A 21,969-nucleotide genomic window follows, 5' to 3' on the forward strand; every position below is an offset into this window, starting at 1 on the left:
TGGGAGGAGGGGCAGACTTTTGAATGTAAAGACTCTAGTTCCGTTTTTTCAAATTTGTAGCAAAATACAGATAACAAAATTTACCATCTAAACTGTTGTTAAGTATACAGTTCAGTAGTGTTAAGTACATTCACATTGTTGTGCATCCAATCTCCAGAACCCTTTTATTCTTGCAAAACTGAAACTCTGTACCCATTAAATAATGGCTTCTCATTTTACCCTCCCCCTAACTCCCGCCACCACCATTTTGCTTTCTGTCTCTAAGAATTTGACTACTCCAGGTGCCTCATGTAAGTGGTACCATGCAGTGTCTTCTTTTAAGTGGCTTATTTCACGCAGCATAATGACTGAAGATACATCCATGTTGTAGCATGTGTCAGAATTCCCTTCCTTTTTAGTGCTGAATAATACTCCATTGTAAGTATATACCACATTTTGTTTGTTCATTCATCTGTCGATGGATACTTGGGTTACTTCCACTTTTTTGGCTCTTGTAAACATTGCTATTATTGTTGTAGGAAAAAAATGAGGTGTGAGAGGATGGGCCCAATGGAATCTAGGCCAAAGGTTTAAAAGAGCTTATATTACAGTCCCTCTCTGTTTATGTTATCTAGTTTGATTTTCATGGGGCTATCTGTTTTTGGTGAAATCTTTGTATGGCTTTAACTGGACAAGGAGAACAGTGGGGGAAGAGTAGAGAGGACTTGGAAATATGGTTAGAACTATTGGAAGATTTCTGGATTGCAGAGGGAGCTGTGGAAACTTTGACTTTCTTAGGTCCACAAGGTTGAATCCAGCTTTGCATCTCACATCTCCCTCTGTCTACTCTGTCACATAACCTTCTCCTGACCTCCAGCACTCTGAACCCACAGAAAGACCTTGAGTGTCGTTGCTCTAAACATGTGCTTGCCCATTTGTCACAGTGCCCTGCGTTTAATATGTTGGATGATCCAGGAAGTTTTCCTGGAGCCTGATCTGCCTAGTACAGTGAAGAGGAGAGTAGAGGATAAGCTGGATTACTCAGTCAAAAAGATCACATCCTTTTATCTCAACTCTATTAGGCATTTAAAGAGAATTCTTTTTCTGGCCCCCTCCCCCGATTTTTTAGGTAATTATGGCTGGCTAAATCTTCCCAAAGGAATCCAGAACATCGGGCTATGGCTACATAGTCAAGGTGAAGTAGGGGACTGGGTCTAGGAAAAGAACCAATAATCTCACAAAGGTATACTGGCTGTGACTAGGTACTGTTGGAGTATGGGGAGAGGTGCCTTCTTTCCAGGCATCCCGGTCTGTCACATGCTTTTCATTGAGGCAGAGTGTGCTTGTCGATGGGAACTTCTGCTGAAGGAAAAGAATAGCGAGTCCCTCACTAAGACCTATATTTGTCAGTGGCTGAGGGTTGAACTGCAGGGGATGCTGGCCCTTTAGAACACAGCAGACTCTCAGAAGACGGATTAAAACCGTTTCTCTATACAGATCCAATAACGAAATGAAACTTGCAGGTGGCTATTTGCAAGAACCATAAAGAGAAAGAAAATAGAATAATGAGATCTTAAACAGCGTTCCCAAGGTTTGGCTACTGAGCAGCTGGAGTCCTGAAGTGCAGCCAAAACACCATGGAACCGCTCTCCCTACTCGTCTTCCAGGCTTATTTTAACTTGGCCACGCTGTTTCGGCAATTATCAAAGAATATTCAAAGAACGGGCAGCTCCGCAGAGCTTTGAAGACAGCCTAACGTCAATTAACTACCTACTGACAAGGGAATACTTTTAATAAAGACTTGAAACTAGGGGGGACTACCACCTAGCGCATCTTTTTACCTCCAGCCTCCAAGGGTTGCCACATTTCAATAAAGTCAGATATTTCCATGTCTGCAGTTCTTACTAAAGCTTCCAAACACAGACTTCGTCACTTCCCTGGACATCTAGTTTCGGGGGAGAAGAAAGGAAGTGAACAAATATTTGCACCTGTGCTTTTACAAGCCTTCTCTTATTTGATTCTCAGACAAGACTGTGAGATAAGCATTAGCATACCCATTTTAACAGATAAGGAAAGCAAGGTTCATAGACATAATTAGTCCAATGACACAAGCTTAGTAAGCGGCAGAACTCAGATTCAAACCTAGGAAAGGACGTAACAGAGCCACGCTCTTTCTCTTTCCCTTTTATGCCTTTCAGTGGATTCGTGAATGCTACGTGGTTTGTCTAAAGGTCTAACCAGCATCTTTTCTGCTGCATTTCTTTAGATACAATTTTTAAATTGCATTTTGAAGGTGCTAATGGACCCTGAAGGCCTTGCCTAGGGAGCCGCAATGCTGGCAGCAGCTAGTTCTGCAAAACGGCTTTGGGTCTCTGAGATTGAAAGGAAGGCTGCACCTCTTTTAACTCAATGGCCACCATCCAAATCATCCCAACAGTCAAGAAGTGGGCCGCTTTTCATGCCTCTTCTGTACACATCCTTTGTTTTTCCTTTTTGTCTTTGCCCATCCTTTCCCCCAGATATCACAAAACACTGTTTCAGCCTGAGGTTTCAATTAGGTTCTGGCGTGATGAGCTCATGCCACGCTTTGTGTGGCCACGGCAAGAACATCCTTCCCAGTGCTTTCTTAGCGAGGGAGCCGGGGCTGCTGAATTCCCTTTTCATGCCTCCACAAGGGAGCCTCCGTTTCTCATTTGTCCAAATCCTTGTTTGTCTTCAGGAAGTGAAATGCTTGCATTTGATTGTGATTGGGATGGATTGACATCTTTTCAAGTCCTGTGGAGGAATGAAAGCCAAGCTTACTCAGAGGGATTATTCCCCTGCTTTCAGTCGGGTTGAATGTTGCATTCGTTTGGTAAATAGTGGTGGAGGGTCCCACCCCTGCCTTTTTCTCTGGGTGGCTGTGCATATTTGGACAGAACGTGTTCTGCCTGCAGAGAAGGCCCGAAAAAAGTCTCTTAGCAAATAACTAGGACCTGAAAGGGACAAACGAGGCTGGCTGGTGAGGCCTTTCAGTGTCACAGTTCCCATCTTAAGGTAAAAATGATCCCTTTCCACACTTGTCATGTCAATTCCATGGGCCACCATGCAAGAGTAAATTCACCAAGCCAGCAAGGAGGAGAGCCTTCTTGGTTCCTGGCTCTTATAGAGCCTCCGGAAAAAAGCAGGAGTCTAGCTGGTCAAAGCAGCCGCTGGCTGGGGTTCTTTGTGTCTGTCCCTGTGTTTGTGCATGTGCAAGTGGCCTCTGCTCTGTCTGGCTGGCTGTTTATTTTGTTTGGAAAGCTCCTGGCTGTCTGGGATTGTATCTATTCATCCCCCTCTGTACAGAGGCATGTAAATGAGCTTGTTAATTCAATCAAACAATTGATTAGGCTGTTGTTTTAATGTGCCCAGCGCTGTCCTAGGCACAGCAGGAGGGCATGAAAGATGCCTCAGCGGGGTCTTTATCTGTGACCTTGAGCAGCTCCGGAGCCTTTCTGAGCCGCCTGTTCTTATCTGTGGAGCTAGAAGGTCAGACTACCTGATTTCTAGGACTCTTCCTGCTCTGAGGTTCTCTGATTGAGGTCATGAGAGATGGAAAGAACTGAAGCCAGCTAAAAAATAAGACCTGTTGTGGTAGAGAATACAAATGAGTTATGTAGAAAAATATGTCCTTTGGTTGTATCCAGCGTAAGGTTGCTAGCAAATAAAAATAAAGAACGTCCAGTTAAATTTGAATTTCAGATAAACAAATAATTTTTTAATGTATTTAGCCTAAGTATGTCCCATACAACATATCTTATGCATCTGAAAATTTTAACTGGGCATTCTGCACTTTATCTGGCAACCCTGATCCAGAGAGATCATGAGAACTGTGGACTTAAAGAAGGGTCACCCCTCCAGGCTCACTCCTCTCCGGGCTGTCTCTCCAGCCACACTGGCCTTCTTTCCACTCCTCCTACCACAGGGCCTTTGCACAGGCTGGTACCACTGCTTGAGGTGGCTTCCTCTCCATCCCCTCTCTCATAAAACTAATTCATTCTTCAGATTTCAGTTCAAAAGTCACTTCCTCGGTAAAGCCTTTCCTGATACTTTAGACAGAGTGCATTTCTCTGTTCTATATTCCCTGGGAGACTCTGCCTTCACAGCACTTGTCACAGTTTTTAAGTTTGTGTATTTCACAATCATATGCTGGAGGTAGGGTTTGTGTTGGTAGATTGGAATGTCAAGGACATTCTGGAGAGGTGAACAAAAGAAATAGAGCCACAGAGGTGAGAATGCCCACGGTGTGTTTCCAGAACAATGAAGAGAATAGTTGAGTCGTTAGTGAAAGACCCACTTGTAGAGAACGATGTCCTTGAACCCCATCTTAGGGGCTGGAAGTAGACGTTCTGAGGAGAGTGACGAACTCGGGATGGCTGCAAGAGGAGTGGTAACGCGATGAAAGTCATTCTTCAGCGGGTTTTATGAAGCCCCAGAAGGGAAAGCTGAGTCTGAGGTTAGCTGGGGCTCCTTGAAGTTTTCCCCTGAATTCTGAGAATTTGTCATACCAAGGCATCAAATGGCTTTTGATGGCCTCTCAAAACTTTCTTCCTGCTGAAACCTTCTTTTTCTAGTGTCTTACCATGTCTGCTCTTAAATGTTTAGAAGAGAGAGCCTTTGTTAGAACCACTGCTTGGTTTTCAGGTATGTGGATTTGCTACATCTGCCCACACATTCATGCAATGTTTTGCCACCTTATGCATCAGCTCATATTGTGTTCTTATCATTCTTGATTGCTTTGGCCTGGCGCCAACAGACTCTGGAAGATACATGTGTGCATACACACTTATATACATGAACACACTTATACACATAATGCACACGTAAATAAGTACACATATACACACGAATATATGCACACAGGCATTCCTACACCCAGATACATGCAACATATATACATACTACACACATGTAAATATACACATATACACGCATACCTATACATGTATATATTTTTTACTATGATAATGGCAGGAGATGGGAAGTCAAGCCACCCTCCTCTGGGTGTTGCCTGCAGAGATGGTGTCACTTCCTCTGCCTCTGAGTTTCCCTGGCCTCTGAGACTTTTACTTTACAGGGCAGTTTGTACCAGAGTTCCCTTCCCCAGCTTCCTTCTCGGAGCTCTCAACAGCCTCAGTCCTTAACAAGAAAAACCCCAGCCACATTGTTTTGCTGGAGGATATGTATATATGCCGTATTTTAATATATCCACATCCGCTCAGATAGATATATATTTTCCCATAAGAAACTGGTTATGACCTCCCACTTCTATTGAAGCTGTCAAGCTGCTTTCCTGACAGTTGGCCAAACTGGCTTTCTACTGACAGAACCCCTTTCACACTTTCATTTTTTTATTAAATGTAACATTTTAAGATGTAGCGCTACATGTCACACAGCTTGAAGAGTTTTGAACAGCATGATTTTTTTCCATAATGGTATTTGTTTTCAGTCACTTTTTCCAGCTTTGGATTTACTATGACATGAGAGAAAAAGAACACATTTCAGAAAAAAGGTTGGGTAACTTGGACAATGTTGGCTTAACCAATTCCTGTGAAATTACGTGTCTAGGAACTTTCTCCAAATGGGAGGCTACTGCTGTTCCACGTTCTGCTATCAGGAAAAGTGCAAAGAATGCTAGCCATGGTGCTTCGTAGAACTCAAGACAAGTGTGTTCATTCTTTCTACAAGAATGATGGTCTTGCATGCCCTGGGCTGCCGATCTGCCTCTGCAGCCTCATCTCAGCTCATCTGCCCTCGCTCTCTACTTCCACCATGGAGTATGTCTCTCACCCCTCAAACGGGCCATGTGCTGTGATGAGCTTGCCTGAGCCTCCAGGGGTGAGGATTAGCTGAGTCAATGTACATAAAGAGTCTGGCACATAGTAGGTGCTCAGTAAACAGTAGACATAAAAATTGTAAAAGGCAGGAAGAGGTTAGGCAGCCAGAGGCAAATGCAGATGCTAAAGAAAGAGAAGTTCCTTTTCCCTCTCCGTTTCCTGCATAGTATGGACCGTACCTGCCAGCTCAGAAGGGAACTTCCTCCTTGAATGGCCTCTTGATTACAGTCTCGACTGGCTGGCTTGCATGTATAAAACTGTAACCTTTGATTTAGTTAGCTGAACATCATTTTGTGTGTCAGCTTTGGCAGTGCATTCCCAGGGTGTCAACTAGTGGTCTGGTCGCTGGGTGGGTCTCCTTTCCCCATCCTGGTTCAATAGCACCAATTAGAAGAATGGTTCTCAAAGTGTGGTTCCCGGGCCAGCAGCATTAGCATCACCTGGGAACCTGTTAGAAAGGCAGATGCTGGGTTTGGCAAGAATCAGAAACCTAATGAATCAGAAACTCTGGGGCTGGAGTCCATCAAACTGTGTTTTAATGAAACCTCAAAGTGATTCTGAGTACACTAAAGTTTGAGAACCACCATTAAAGTGTTACCTACTAGAAATGTGTGTAAGTGTGAGCAGTGCTAAGAGGAATTTAACATCTATGCAACATTGAGCCAGTGATTTTTCAGGATTTAAAAAAGGCATTTTGGGGCTTCCCTGGTGGCGCAGTGGTTGAGAATCTGCCTGCCAATGCAGGGGACACGGGTTCGAGCCCTGGTCTGGGAAGATCCCACATGCCACGGAGCAACTGGTCCCGTGAGCCACAACTACTGAGCCTGCGCGTCTGGAGCCTGTGCTCCGCAACAAGAGAGGCCGCGATAGTGAGAGGCCCGCGCACCGCGATGAAGAGTGGCCCCCGCTTGCCGCAACTAGAGAAAGCCCTCGCACAGAAACGAAGACCCAACACAGCCAAAAATAAAATAAATAAAATAATAATAATAATATTAATAATAATAATAATAATAAATTTTTTTAAAAAAAGGCATTTTGTGTACTGTTTTTAGTCCAGATCTCCAAGTCTGTTAAGACTGTCAATTAAATAAGATTCAAAGTTTAAATCACACAGTTGCAGTGTGGGATAGAAGGTTAGGGGTATTATTGTCCGTAATTGATAAGCTGTATGCTTTTGTATTTAAGGTTTGATAATGGAATGCACGGCCAAACAATTTCCTCTTCAGAACAGGAAAAGCTAAGAATTCGTCTTGCCCCTCGTCCCTACTTTTTCAAACAGTTTTCTAATTCCAGAGTAGAGTCTGGGCTCTCAGAAGCATTCTCCTCCTCTTATTTTCCATAACTTTGTCCTGGAAAATACAGTCTGGAGGAAAGCAGTTTATAGAGTAATCATCTGCGTCTAGTGCAGAATTTGGAGTCCAAGGGCAGGCAGATCCTTCGTCATAAACAGGAGGATTAGCACGTAGATAATGTAGTTTGCAGAGGTCAAGCCCGGCATGGCTATGGCTATGGCTCTGGCTGCCCTGGATTACTCACCCCCAAGCAAATGCTGCCAACTCCGTGCCCATTGCTAGGACTTTGGGCAAACACCTTTTTATTTTATATAAACCCTGCATACACAGTTAAGACAGTGCATCCGCACGTTTCTAATTCGTTTACACTTCACTCATCAGCATGTGTTGGGTGAACACCCTGCCACGTCTGAGTTTTATGAGCTGCGTTTACGAGGCTGCTTTTCTTGAACAGGGATATCATATATTCTACCAAAAAAATGGAACTTGAGCCTGGGAAACGAGGGCTTCAGTGTTAAACTTGGAGTGAACTTGTGAAGTTTGAATGGATCCGAAACTAAGCACAGATGTTATCCATTCTCCAAGAATAGCCTCACGTATTTATTCACAGAATGTCTCTCCTCTTTTCTTACCTGAAATTTTCTCTCTACTTAAGGGAGGGCGAAAGAATGTGCATTTGTGGGGAAAGCCTGAACCTCATTTCCTGCCACTTTGAGGAGTCTCCCTCTTGCTTACTAAGAGATAATGCAAGCCTTGGTAGTAGCAAAGCTGGCTAAAATCTAGAACCTTCAGCAACGTGTTGCTTTCGTGGAAAGCAACATTTTTGCTCTCCCACTTATGCTGAGTTCCTGAAAAGACAGCAAGGAGTTTTATAGTTTTGTGTTAATTTTGAATAGAGATGGAAGGGACCTACCACTGATAGAAACTGTGCAGGATTCCATTTCTCAGAACCCAAATTGTTGGAGTTATTTTTTAAATTCTTTTTAAAAATAATTTTTATTGTTTAATCTAAGTTACGCATGCATGTATCTTACAGAGTCAAATAACTCTACAAACTTTGTCCCCTCCAGTATTTCTTCCTCCCCAATAATTTTAGCTGTTCTTTTGATATTTACCTTCTTATCTCTGAATAATGTTTATATCGTTACTTCTGGATTTTTCAGTTTCAGGTATTTTCTGTTGAAGGTGATGATGTAGCCCTCTTTCATCATCCTCTCCCTCCACCTCACCACACATACACACTTCCCATTCCACACACTCTCAATGTAATTATGTTGTAATTTTGGTTAGATTAATAACCATTGCTTACAGCATGACTATGTGCATGCGCTTCACAGCTGAGCCATAATAGTGTACTAGGTCAGATCTCCAGGATGCTAATCCTGAGGCAGAGATTTGTGCCCAGTGTTTATTAGGCAGTGATTCTGGAACTATGCCTGTGAGGGGTGTGAGATGCAGGAATGAACAGCTCTGAGCTGGTAATTACCCCAAACTGAGACGGGATGGGCCATTGTACAACCATATCGACCCCGTCCTTGGACAGGGGCTATCCCCGAGAAGGAGGTTGGGTGAGGCGGCTCCCTTAGGCTGGGGGCAAGTTCCAAAAAGACACAGCTGTGAGCTAACAGCAGGCAATACTCCCAGCTGCTGGGGGAATCCTGACTTGGGTTAGGATGGTAATGGTAGATAATCTGAGCACCCTAACACCCTGGTCCTGGGCACTTGGTGGGCTCCTTCAATCTGGAGAAACAGAAACTTTCTTGATATTTATGTGTTGATTTCTTGGGGATCTAGGAAGCTAACTGCTGCTGCTGGTCCTTTTTAAAAAAATAACGGCTTTATTGAGATAAAATTCACATACCATAGAAGCCACCAATTTAAATAGTACAATTTAGCAGCTTTTAGTATAGAGTCATACAACCATCACCATTATATAATTTCAGAACATTTTCATCACCCCAGGAAGAAAGTCCATACCCATTAGTAGTCACTCCACATTCTCGCCTCCCTCCAGCCCCTGGCAACCACTAATCTACTTTCTACCTCTATATGTTTGCCTATTCTGAATATTTGATATAAATGTAAGTATACAATATGTGACTTTTTGTGATTGGCTTTTTTCTCTTAGCATAATGTTTTCAAGGTGCATCCATGTTGTAGCATATATCAGTGCTTCATTCCTTTCTTTTGTCACGTAATATTTCCTGTATGGATATACCACATTATGTTTATCCATTCATCAGTTGAAGGACACTTGGATTGTTTCTGCTTTTTAGCTATTATGAATAATGCTGCTATGAATTTTCACGTACAAGTTTTTGTGAAGATGTATGTTTTCATTTCTCATTGGTATATTCCTAGAAGTGGAATTGCTCATATGGTAACTCTACATTTAACATTCTGAGGAACTGCCAAATGTATTCCAAGGAAGCTGTTCCATTTTACCATCCAGTCAGCATTGTAAGAGGGTTCTGAGTTCTCTACATCCTTGCCAGTGCTTCTTATTGTCTTTTTTTTTTTTTTTTTCTTCAGCCATCCTCTGTGTGACGTGATATCTCATCGTGGTTTCAATTTGTATTTCCCTAATGACTAATGATATTGAGCATCTTTTCATGTGCTTATTAGCCATTTGTATATCTTCCTCAGAGAAATGTCTATTTAAGTCCTTTGTCCATTTTTAATTGGAATCTCTTTTTATCTTTTAGTTATAAAAGTTCTTCATAGATTCTGGATACAAGTCCCTTATCTGGTGTATGATTTGCAAAAGTTTTGTCTCATTCAGTGGGTTGCCATTTCATTTTCTCAATGGATTTCTGTGATGAAGTCCAATTTATCTTGTTTTTTCTTCTGTCACTCGTCCCTTTGATGTCATATCATCTAAGAAACCATTGATAATCCAAAATCATGAAGATTTGTGCCTATGCTTCCTTCTAGGAATTTTATAGTTTTAGCTTTTACATTTAGCTTGATGATCCATTTTGAGTTAATTGTTATATATGGTGTGAGATAGGGGTCCAGCTTCATTCTTTTGCATGTAGATATGCAGAGTTGTCCCAACACCATTTGTTGCAAAGACTATTCGTTCCTCATTGAATTATCTTGACACCCTTGTCAAAAATCAATTGACCATAAATATAAGGGTTTATTTCTGGACTCTCAGGTCTGTTCCATTGATCTATGGCCTAGCCTGTGATAATATCACACTCTTCATTACTGTAGTTTTGCAGTAAGTTTCAAAATCAGGAAGTATGAGTCCTCCAACTTTGTTTTTCTTTTTCAAGGTTATTGTGGCTGTTCTTGGTTCCTTGTATTTTCATATAAATTTTAGGATCAGCTTGTCAATTTCTGCAAAAAAAGACAGCTGATATTTTTTTTTTTAATTTTTTTTTTAAAAATTAATTAATTAATTTTTTGGCTGTGTTGGGTCTTCGTCTCTGTGCGTGGGCCTTCTCTAGTTGCGGCGAGCGGGGGCCACTCTTCATCGCGGTGCGCGGGCCTCTCACTGTTGCGGCCTCTCTTGTTGCGGAGCACAGGCTCCAGACGTGCAGGCTCACTAATTGTGGCTCACGGGCCCAGTCGCTCCGCGGCATGTGGGATCCTCCCAGACCAGGGCCCGAACCCGCGTCCCCTGCATTGGCAGGCGGACTCTCAACCACTGCGCCACCAGGGAAGCCCGACAGCTGATATTTTGATTAGGATTGCACTGAATCTGTAGATCAATTTTGGGGAGTATTGCCATCTTAATATTGTCTTTCGATCCATGAACATGGAATTTCTTTCCATTTATTTAGATCTTCCTTAATTTCTTTCAACAGTGTTTTGTATTTTTCAATGTGTAAGTCTTACACTTCTTTTGTTAAATTTGTTCCTAAGTGTTTTCTTCTTTTTGATGCTATTGTAAATGCTATTTTTACAATAAAAAATATGCTATTATTTTAAGGTTGTTTTATTGATAGTGTATAGAAATATAATTGATTTTTGCATATTGATCTTATATCCTGTAACTTTGAGGAACTTGTTTATTGGTGCACTTAAAAATTTATCTATACACAAGGTCATGTCATCTGTGAATACAGATAGGTACTTTTACTTCTTCTTTTCAATCTGGATGCCTTTTCTTTTTCTTGTCTATTTTGCCCTGGCTAGAAGTTTGTTTTGTTTTGTTTTGTTTTTGTTTGTTTTTTGTTTCTCTAAAATCAGTAGTAATGTCCCCTCTCTGTTCCTAATTTTAGTATTTTGAGTCTTCTCTCTTTTATTCTTGGTTAGTCTATCTAAAAGCTTGTCAATTTTTTCCCTTTAAAAAAAAAGCCAACTTCAGTTTCATTGATTTTCTCTATTGTTGTCTCTCCCTTGTGTGTTTAATTTATTACCATTCTAGGTTCCTTCTTCCTGTTGGCTTTGAGTTTAGTTTGCTCTTCTTTTTTCAATACTTAAGGTGGGAGATTAAGTTATTGATTTGAGATCTTTTTTAACATAGGTGTTTATAGCTATAAATTTCCCTCTAAGCACAACTATAACTGCATCCCATAAGTTTTGGTATGATGTGTTTTAATTTTTATTAATCTCAAAGTTTTTTCTGATTTTCCCTGAGGTTTTTTTTTCTTAATCAGTTATTTAGAAGTATGTTGTTTAATTTCCACATATTTTTGAAATTCCTAAATTTCTTTCTGATATTGATGCCTAATTTCATTCCATTGTGATCAGTAAGCATACTTTGTATGATTTCACTCCTCTTAAATTTATTAAAGCTTGTTTTATGACCTAACATTTGTTCCCTCCTGGAGAATGTTTCATGTGTACCTGAGAGGAATGTGTATTCTCCTCTTCTTGGGTGGAAGGTTCTATAGATATCTATTGGGTCTAGTTGTTCTATCCATTATTGAAAGTGGAGTATCAATGTTTCAAACTATTATTGTTGAATTGTCTGTTCCTCCTTTCAATTCTGTCAGTTTTTGCTTCATGTATTTTGGGGCTTCATTGTTTGTCTTCCTGATGGATTTTATCATTGTAAAATGCTCTCATTTGTCTTTGGTAAAAATGTTTGTCTGAAAGTCTGTTTGGTCTGATATTAGTATAGCCACTCCAGCTTTTTCCAATGTTCTCATTGCTTTTATGAAGGAGCTGATTTTCAAAGGCTTTTAGCTAACCATTCTGGAAAGTAGAACCTCTGACTAATTCTTAAATACGCTTATAGATAATTTTTCTGTTTTTAGGCCTGCTCTCTCCCCTATTTCCAAAGTTGCCTTCTGGAGATGGTACAATACTAGGTAGCTTCATTGTTTCAATTCCTGCTTAAGATCCATTTGCTTGGGTCTGTCTGCTAAGTCATTTCCATGGATCCTTCTGCTTCCCACCTTCCAAAATTTTATAACTGTTAGCTCTTTTTCTATATTCTTTGCCCTTTATCACTTAAAAATATCTTTACTCTTAAATCAATGGATTTTCCAATTAAAGAGTTCAATGAGTGATTTAAACATTTAACCTGTATTTGAGGGTAAACCCTTTAGCTGTTAGTCACTTTATTCTAAGCAACCTGAATTTTCTTGTATATTCTCCAGAATTTTAAAAAATGATCAGAGGGCTGTTTTACTGTCAGAGATCCAGGCACTATCCTAAATTAAAAATAGTGCTTGTATTAACTTTTAAATTTAGGCATGGAATTTGAACATCTTTGATTCAATGTAAGAACAATCAGCTGCTTCCAAGTCTGTTCACTACTTGATGTTTTCATAGAGCAGTTGTTCCCAAACTTGACCATGCACTAGAATCACCCAGAGGGCCTGTCAAAATACAGGTGTCCAGACTCCATCCCCAGGGCTTCTGATTTAGGAGTTGGAAGTGAGGCCCAAGAATTTGCATTTTCAACAAGTTCCCAGGTGACGCTGATGCGTCTGGTCCTGGGACCACACTGAGAGTCACTACCTCGGTGGTGTGTGGAATGTAAAGGTATTCCCTGTGGGGGTGGGGAGGACCTTTAGGAAGCAGATGAGAGCAGAGAGGGAGAGCAGTAAGAGGGAGATAAGCGCGGAGGAGAAGGATGTGCCCACTTGCTCTTATCCTGTTGTTCTAGCTTGTGCTCTCCTGTTTTGCCCCCTCTCTCTGCAAGGAGGAAACCACGACAAAATCTGCTTAGAGAAGAGGCTCTTGGCATCAGAACTGTAATTCTATTCAAGGGGAGAAAAGAGGAGTGAAGTGACCATCCATGAAAAACATTAAACTGTAGCCCTGCAGATGTATTTTTATGTGGCATTTTAAAGCGGTTGAGGAGTACGAGGAGGGTCTGGAGAAGTCAGGGCTAATGTAATTTTATGAGATGCTCTACATGCAATATTGCTAAGGCAGCAGGATTCTGGGCAATTTTGTCAGGTAGTCACTTGTCCCCAGGTTTCAGTTATCTCCTAGGATCCCCCTTTTCCTTGTTGCAAGTCTGAGAAGGCAGGGACACTGCCTAAGCCACATAGGCAGAGGGTCAGAGCTAGTAGCTGGTTTGGGCCACAGGTAGGAGAAACCCAGACTTAAGGCCGTTCCTCTGGGTTATTTTCGTGTAGCCATTTGCTGTCATTGTCTCATGTTTAGCCATCTTTTTTTTTGTTCTCAGAATGTTCTTCCATAGTATGGTTGCAAATATTGAGGGATAAAGCTGTGGCTGCCAGTGATAGTATTCCAAAGGATAGAGGTGATTGGGAGGAAGCCCAGAGAAGTGAGAACTCAAAACCCTTGCCCTCTGGGAGGCTGCCTTTCAGACACTTTTATTACAAAATGCAACAACGCACCTGGATAGTTCCTGCTATATCACCTCCCAAAGTAAGGAGCTGGGAGAGAGGAAATGGGGTCTGGATACATAGACGACATGAGAAAGCAGGTTGTAGGAGACTAATTTTCCCTCTAACTTGTCACTTCCTTTCTTAGGCCTGGTGTGTGTGTGTGTGTGTGTGTGTGTGTGTGTGTGTGTGTGTGTGTGTTTAATCCGTAAAATGATGGTTTGGTTTCAGACATTCCCAAAGGTGCTTCGTCTCTGGTAATCTTTGACTTTTCCAAGATCACCTCTTATATCTTTTGGGCAGCCAGTGCAGGAAATCAAGTCTCTCGATTTCTCCAATAGAGCTCAGAGTACACAGAAGATTTCAGTCTTCCATAAACCATGCGGTCCCAGAGGTTGCCCGTGATTTCCTGTTAGCGGTTTTCAATGGCTTTGGAGTAGAAGGAAGTTCATTGCTATGACAGTCACGCAGCCACACTGGGGAAAGTATGATGTATTGTGTTGTGTAGGAAAAAGTTAGTATTATCCAATGCAGTAATCAGATTTTCAGACAAAGGCATGACCCTGGAACATGCTGTTTATGGCTGAACATAGCATCAGTCTTGTCTCCAAAAACAGTGAAACAAAATCAGTGTGTACTTGGCATGTCTTTCTCCCTTGGATATGGAAATATATCTCGCCTGAACATTTTTCTCATTCTTATTTTGGAGGCAACTAGATTGCTCTGAAAATATTAGTTGTAGCAGTAATTAATTTAGGATTTATTGAGCACCAGCCTTTGTGCTGGTGAAGCGCTTTTTGTGAAGTAACAAAAATATAAAGAAACACCCCGAGGTAAGGGAATCTATCTAGTGGGGAGAGAGGAGAGAAAGGCAAAAACAAAAACAAAACAAAAAAAACCCCAAAGGCCAATATTCATTTATCTATCCCTCCTTTTATTCCTCAGGGATTTGTTGAGCATTTGCTATGTGCCCAGCTCTCTACTGAGTGTTGGGGATATAAAAGTGAATAAGATAGACACATCTCTGTGGTCCCTCAAAGCCATGCTTCAAATGAAGTTTGTTTAACCTTATAGTAGAGGAGACTGGGTCAGCCTGTGATGGATGGACCTATAGAGTAGATCAGGATCTGTGGAGGGCTTCCCAGAGGGGGTGACCTGGGAACTAAAGCAGAGTAGAAACAGGTGCTAGCCAGAGGAACAGTGAAACAATGGCTGGACAGAGGAAGTGCTTAGTTGGGGATAGAATGCACATTTAAGGAGGAACAGGGGGAAATGAGACTATAAAGGTAGCCAAGGTTCAGCTCCTGAAAGATGTTTTATCCCTTGCTGAGGACTTTGGACTCCAAACTAAGGTGATAGGGAAACCACTTAAATATCTGGTAATGGAGGAATTATTACAGGAAACTCAGCCATTTAAAAGAACATAAAATGATATAATTGTATAGATCTTAAATAATAAAAAGTAGAACATAAACATTGTGTGCTCACTGTGATTGCTGATTTATACGATATAATTTTGACTATGTTAAAGCATGGGAGGATGTCTAAAAGTGGAGTCTATTATTTGCATTGTGAGATTCTTTAAGAATTCCTTTACAGTACTCACTCAGCATCGAATCTCTACTATGTGCCTGTAGATCAAGATACAACCCCTTCTCTCTACCATCAAATAGAGAGAGATCTAATAACTTTCACGCATTTTAAAAGGTGTGTGACTGTGACATGTCCAGAATAGGCAAATCCACAGAGACAAAAAATAGATTTGGTGGTTGCCAAGGTCTTGGGGGGAGGAGAGAATTGGGAATGACAGCTAACAGGTCCAGTGTTTCCTTTTTTGGGGTGATAGAAATGTTCTGGAATTAGTTCACGGGGATGGTTGTACAACACTGTGAATATGCTAAAAACCACTGAAATGCACACTTTGGTTAAAATGGTTAATTTTATGTTATGTGAATTTTATCTCAATAAAAAATATAGGAAAAAAAAGATGCTTATTGATTATTGGGTTGTGTTTTTCTTTTTCGGTAGCCAAGGGCAATCGGAAGTGTGAGCTGAACTGCCAGGCAATGGGCTACCGCTTCTACGTACGGCAGGCTGAGAAGGTCATTGATGGTACCCCCTGTGACCAGAACGGCACGGCCATCTGCGTGTCTGGGCAGTGCAAGGTAAGTGCCCCTGGACTGGCGTATCTGGAGTGGCTCTCGGGTGTTTGATCTGTGCCTGCCGACTGCACTGTTTGCCAGGCTGTGGTGTGCTTCCTCCCCACAACTTATGGTCCCCTCCACTCCAAACCATGAACTCCGGGAGAAGTGCGTAAGACAGGGCGGCTTGTTTTGCTCCGTGTTTTCGATCTTTGGGAGTTGCCAAGTCTCACTCTGGCATTTCAGTTATTAAGTGATTTATGCACGTTTATATCACGTGCGTGGTAAGAAACTCAGCGATCTTTCCTTGTTGGATCCAAAGCTTCTTCCTTCCCTCTGAAGTGGAGGTTATGGAAAGGGCACTGCTGGATCAGTCAAGAAACAGTTGAAGTCATCAGGGTGGCATTTTAAGGGCATGGCGTATTTTATCTTGCCTCCCACCAGCTGGGGCCAGCTTCCAAATGAAAGTTGTCTAGTGCCTTTATAGCTGCAGTTGTACTTTCAACAGGAAGTTTTTAGCCTCCTTGGACTTCTGAAGTCTGTTCCAGGAACTCCCAGCCCTGCATTCTGCAAACATTCTGGTCTGTAGAGAATCCCTGTGGGATGCTACCCTTTGACAGAAAGCACCATGTGGTTAAAAATAGGTGCCCCAGAGGAGATGGCACCAATTCCACAGCCACATTAATTGGAGCCTGGATGTCGACCCTCCTTTCATCTATAAATGTAAGAGTGGAGGTCTGACTCTAGCAGGTAAGTTACTCTTTGGAGCCCAGACTAAGATTCTATCTTAATTAAGTTGCTGGCAGGACTGAGTTTCATCAAAGGAAGAGCTCTTTGGCTATCACGTCTGAAAGTTCCTGTTCTACTTTGAATGTAAATTGCCACTGTGTTTAGTATTAGAGCTATTTGAGTATGATTTATAAGCACCCCCATTCCCCTTCCAGCCTTTTTCTTAATGAGGTTTTAAATAGGATACAAAATAATTTATCAGAGCAGTATGGATATTCTCGGATTGTGAATAAAGGAGGGAAAAAGCTGTCATTTGATATCTGATGCATGTGAGGTTGTCTTCGGATGAGCAAGAAACCCCCAGAACATTGATGCAGCACAAAAGAGGTAGGGAGTATGATGGGAAGCACACTGAAGGCTGGGACCCATCTGGCCTCCAATCTCTGCTCGTTTGGAAAAAACTGGGTTTCACGCATCCCCTCCCTCCTTACTGTCCTCAGATAATACCCAAAGGAGTTCCATTAGTGTTCTGTGGTTTCCGGCTCAACTAGTTCCTGCTTCTAAATGCTACTGAACCTGAAATAATGCACCTTATAGCAACCTAGCTTTTTCTTTCAGATCCTGAATCAACTGTTCTATTTCCTGAATACAGGTGCACACTGCTGGGAGGTGGTGTAGTTTAGTGGTTAAAAAACATGCCCTCTGAAGTCAGACTGCTTGGGTTCAAATCCTACCTCTTCCATGATTGACTGTGTGACCTGGTACAAGTTCCGTAAGCTCTCTGTGCCTGTACATCATTTACAACACGAGGAGGATGGTACCTACTTCCTGCATTGTAGTGAGGAGTCCCGAGCCAATACACATAAGGTCCTCATAACAGGTCTGGCGCTTAGTAAAGCATGCTGGCTTTTCTTAGTATTATGTTTGCTTATGCCCACATATGTCCTGTTGTATATGAATTTTCTATGCGAAAGTATTTGCTTTTTTTTTTTTTTTTGCAGATTGTAGATTTGTGAGATTCACATTATCTTTTGAGGCAGCGTTCTTACACTGTAGTGTGAATCACAGGGGGATGGCAGATTCTACATTGGTAGGTCTAGGGAAGGGCCTGAGTAGTCTATTTTTTTCAACTTTAATACTGTATCTTATTTGACCTAGTGTATCCAAATTATTATCATTTCAACATGTAATCAACATAAAAATTATTAATGACATTTTTACATTCTTTTTCATATTAATTCTTCAAAATCTGGTGTGTATTTTACTTCTTTCAGTGCAACTCAGACTAGCCACGTTTCAAATGCTCAGTAGGCACATGGGAAAAGGTGCTAAACCTCACCTGTAATCAGGGAAACTCACCAGATTGCCAAAAATTTAAGGGGCTGACAATGACAAGTCTTGGCAAGGATATGGAGGACTCTTTGTTTTTAACTTTTTATTTTATTTTGGAGTAGAGTTGAGTTGTCTGTTTTTCCAACAAGCTCCCTCCCATGTGATGCCCATACTGCTGGTCAATGGATCATACTTTGAGTAGCAAAATCTTAAAGGGCACAGTGATTAAAATATAGTTCACAAAGATGCCCATCTGCTGGTCAATGGATCATACTTTGAGTAGCAAAATCTTAAAGGGCACAGTGATTAAAATATAGTTCACAAAGAACCAGAAATGTAAATATACAGTGGTGAGATGAGTTGGAAGGAAGAGGAAATGTGGTCTCTTTCCACTGGGGGAGCTTGTTTTCTTAGTGTTGCATTAAGTGCCTCTAAGCTGATGATATGAAAGGAAAACAAACACTTACAAGGACATGGGTATGGATTCTTACTAATTGATGAAAACCAGTGGTGTAGGACAGCACAGTTTGAAGATGATAATTGCTGAAAGACTGAGACAGACATTCCCCAGGATGTGAGTAGATGAATAGGAATTGGATGTTACAAGGACAACTTGGATATTACTCCGTATTTGTTCTCTGTGCATTTGCCTGAAATTCGCTCATTGATGTTGTTGGAACCGCTGACTGTCGAGTCCTCTTTAGAACTTCAGTTTAAATAATCAGAAGTACATATGCTTCCCAGGCTGAAGTTCTGTTTAGTTTGCAACTTTCAAAGGGTAAAGTGCCCTTTTCTGAATACTTGATCAGAAGCCCAGAATTCAAGTTGCTCTCTCTGCCTCGCTGACCTGTGGCTGAGAGAGCTGTCACTCTCTGACAGGAGTGTCTACATCTGAAATAGCTCCAGAAAGCCTCTGCTGGACACAGAGAGTTGAAAGCAAACCCGGGCCTGCCGCAAAAGTTAATGAAAAGTGACAAGCATTAAATAAGAATACGCGCTAAACCTACACAAGAGTAGCTGAGGGAGAAGCGTGTCCTCCTGACACCAAACCACTTCCAAGCCACCCCAGGCCCACCCAGAGCAAGCTGGAATGCTCTGTTCCAGCTCCTGGCAGAGCGCTCCCTGGCCAGCCTGTGTTTACCCTGTTGCTGGAGCTCCACTGGGGTTTTAGATCCAAGAGTTGGAAGAGGGGCTGTAAGAATGCAGAAACCCTTGAGCTCGGGGCTGCAGAACATGGGAATTCCTCGCCAGTCCCTCAGAACTGGGTGACACTTCCTTTCTTGACAGGGAATGAAGGATCCTAAATGTTGGCCTCAGACTAAGGACTGCATATTGATAGCCAGGCTTTGAAGGGAAAGAACTCTAGCCCTGACTTTTCCTAAATCAAGAGGGTGTATCTGAAGCCCACAGAGATTCTGCCTTCCTCGCCTTAAACTCATCTCTCTAGACATCAGATAGGAACATCCGGCCAGTCTTCAGAGAAGTCTCTGCCCCACCCAGTCATGATTGTCATTGATGGGAATGGAATAGCATTTATGTCTAATTAACAGAGAGCACAGTAACCATTTCTATCATTAAGCATCACATTAAGTGTGCTATGAGGTTTTTTTTTCCCTTGATCTCAGTTTCAAGCTCTGCAAAATTCTGGATTTTCATAGTTTGATAAAGTACATATTATTTTTGCTGGAAACTTAATGCAAATAGATGGAACTTTGCCTCAGAGGTATAGCAGCCATTTGAAAGAACAGGGTCCCTTGGATAGAAACTAAAAAGTAGCACAAAAAACAACCTTAGCTCCCTGGAGACCAGCCTTTCAGAAACCTCGGGCTTTCAAACTTGAATGATCATGAAAGAGTCAGACTCACCCCAAGACCTACCCTCCCTCCCACCAGAAAAAAATCCCTGATGGTGGAGAAACAGTCCTTGAGTAAGTGCCTTGAAATAATAGGCTGATGCAAAACCTCCACGCAGGAAGGTGTTGAAGCTAATGCACACAGCAAGGAGTTGCTTCTGAGTGTTCACCCTGTGCCAGACACTGTGATGTGTGCTGTTCATACAGAAGGATGCCTTAAGCCATTTGTCTTCACAATAACTCAGTCAGTATGCATTATCAGTCCCCATTTTACAGACAACTGTTATGAAGACAAAATGAGTTGGATAATACTGGCTTTTTAGGGTGAATTGTTAATATTGGCTTTTTAGGGTGAATTGTTAATCAGAACAGAAAGAGTAATTTAAATGTGATAGGCGGAAACTCTTGTGCTTTAGGTGTCTCCCCTATTCTGATTTTATTTTCCTCACTGCGTCTTTCCAAAACAAACTGTCTTTCTAGAACACACATTAGGATTATGCCTCTCTTTTGCTTAAACTCCACCTGTGGCTCCCCTTGCCTGTGGAATAAAGTCCAGGCCCTTCATCGTCTGTCTCCTGCCTGGCCTTCTGGGGCCCTGTTGCTGGCTGGGCTGGGATGTGTTGCTCCCTGAGCCAGGGGTCCTGCAGGGCTGTGCCTCCACAAGAATGAACACACTGTCTGGCAGCCTGGAGAGCCGTTCCACGTCCACTCTTGGGCCACCCGGTGGGCTCGGCCCAAAAGCCACTGGCTGACCCCGTTGAGCACTGTTTCTGTTCTTCTGTTCCCACTTCTTGTGATTATTTGTTCCCATCACCACTGCCTACCACCCATCCAGGCCAGGAGCAATTCCAGGCACTTTGCTTTTGAATAGGTACTTAAAATAATTGTGTAAATGAATTGAGGTACTTGGTGACTCAATCTGTTGGATTTCAGCAAACGAAATTAGTCTTGAATCCAACACAGAGCTTTCTCTTTTGGCTGGGATGGGCAGTTGAGGGCTGATAACACAAGGATATGAAGGCCCCTTGGCTAAATCCCCGGAACCCAAGGCTTTGAAGGTCAGGGAGAATTCTTGGCACCTCCCCAGGCTCCTGTCTTGTTTTTAATTTTATTCACGCTGAATTTCTTGAGTCCTGACCGAGCTAATGACAAGAAGAAGCTAAGCAAAGGGTGAGAGTGCAGTCTCCCATGGTGCCTTCTGTTGAGGGAAAAGACCCCCTTCTGCCACCCACCTGCCCTCTTCATCCCTGGTCAGCCAGCACCTTCCATGCGGGGCCCACCGTCTGCGCCCCTCCCCGCTCGACGGGGGCTTTCATACCTCCTCTCCCAGCTGGGTCACTGCTCGGCTTGGACCAGGACACATCAGTGGACATTTTCATATTTATTCAGTAAACTAAAGCAAGGTAACTCTTTCCACATGTCCAGAGATAAGCTCTGGACCAGCATGTTGCCGTGACTGGGAAGGATGACATGATGGGCGTGTGCATCTATGTGCACCTGTGAGTTCAGGAGCCAGATTTCCTCCATCCTCTATAAACTGCTGTTGTGCTCTCCTGAACCAAACAACCCTGTTCATTTCTCTGCCCATTTGCCCTAAGTTGCTTTTTTTTTCTCTTCTGGTTACTGGCTTTATTGTGTGGGCTTTGCTTAGAGTTCTGTTGTTACTCGAATGAAACCAAGAGAATCATTGCTTTGAGCAAAGTGTTCTTGCCTGTGCCAGACATATGCATGAGTCAAGCCTTGAAATAGGGTGGAGAGCTTTTACTTTGCTTGAATTCTGAGCTTATGTGACACTTGGTGGGCTCCCTGTTGCATCCCCACCCCAAGCAAACTGTGTTCTAAAAGTACTTTCTGCTTGTATTAAAATGCTTATCATGTTATGTTACAGTAATTTTGACATGTGTCTGAGCTCCTAAAGCAGAGGGAGTGTTATACATATTTGTATCCTCAGTGCTTAAGGTATTAAGATTATTCAATAAATTGAATCAGTTTTAAAAATGTGTAAATGAACGAACCGAAGAACAA

The 21,969-nt window shown here is 42.2% G+C and overlaps 1 protein-coding gene across 2 annotated transcripts in view; it reads left to right on the forward strand.

Annotated features, from left to right (window-relative positions):
- THSD4 (thrombospondin type 1 domain containing 4) overlaps positions 1-21,969 on the forward strand; it is a 559,732-nt gene that overhangs the window by 231,515 nt on the left and 306,248 nt on the right. For both annotated transcript variants that reach the window (XM_068554826.1, XM_068554831.1), the window contains one exon: positions 15,919-16,055. In XM_068554826.1, coding sequence (XP_068410927.1) covers positions 15,919-16,055 — 137 coding nt within the window. The remainder of the gene's footprint in view (positions 1-15,918; positions 16,056-21,969) is intronic.

Source organism: Eschrichtius robustus, chromosome 1, assembly GCF_028021215.1.
Source record: "Eschrichtius robustus isolate mEscRob2 chromosome 1, mEscRob2.pri, whole genome shotgun sequence".
Taxonomy (NCBI): domain Eukaryota; kingdom Metazoa; phylum Chordata; class Mammalia; order Artiodactyla; family Eschrichtiidae; genus Eschrichtius; species Eschrichtius robustus.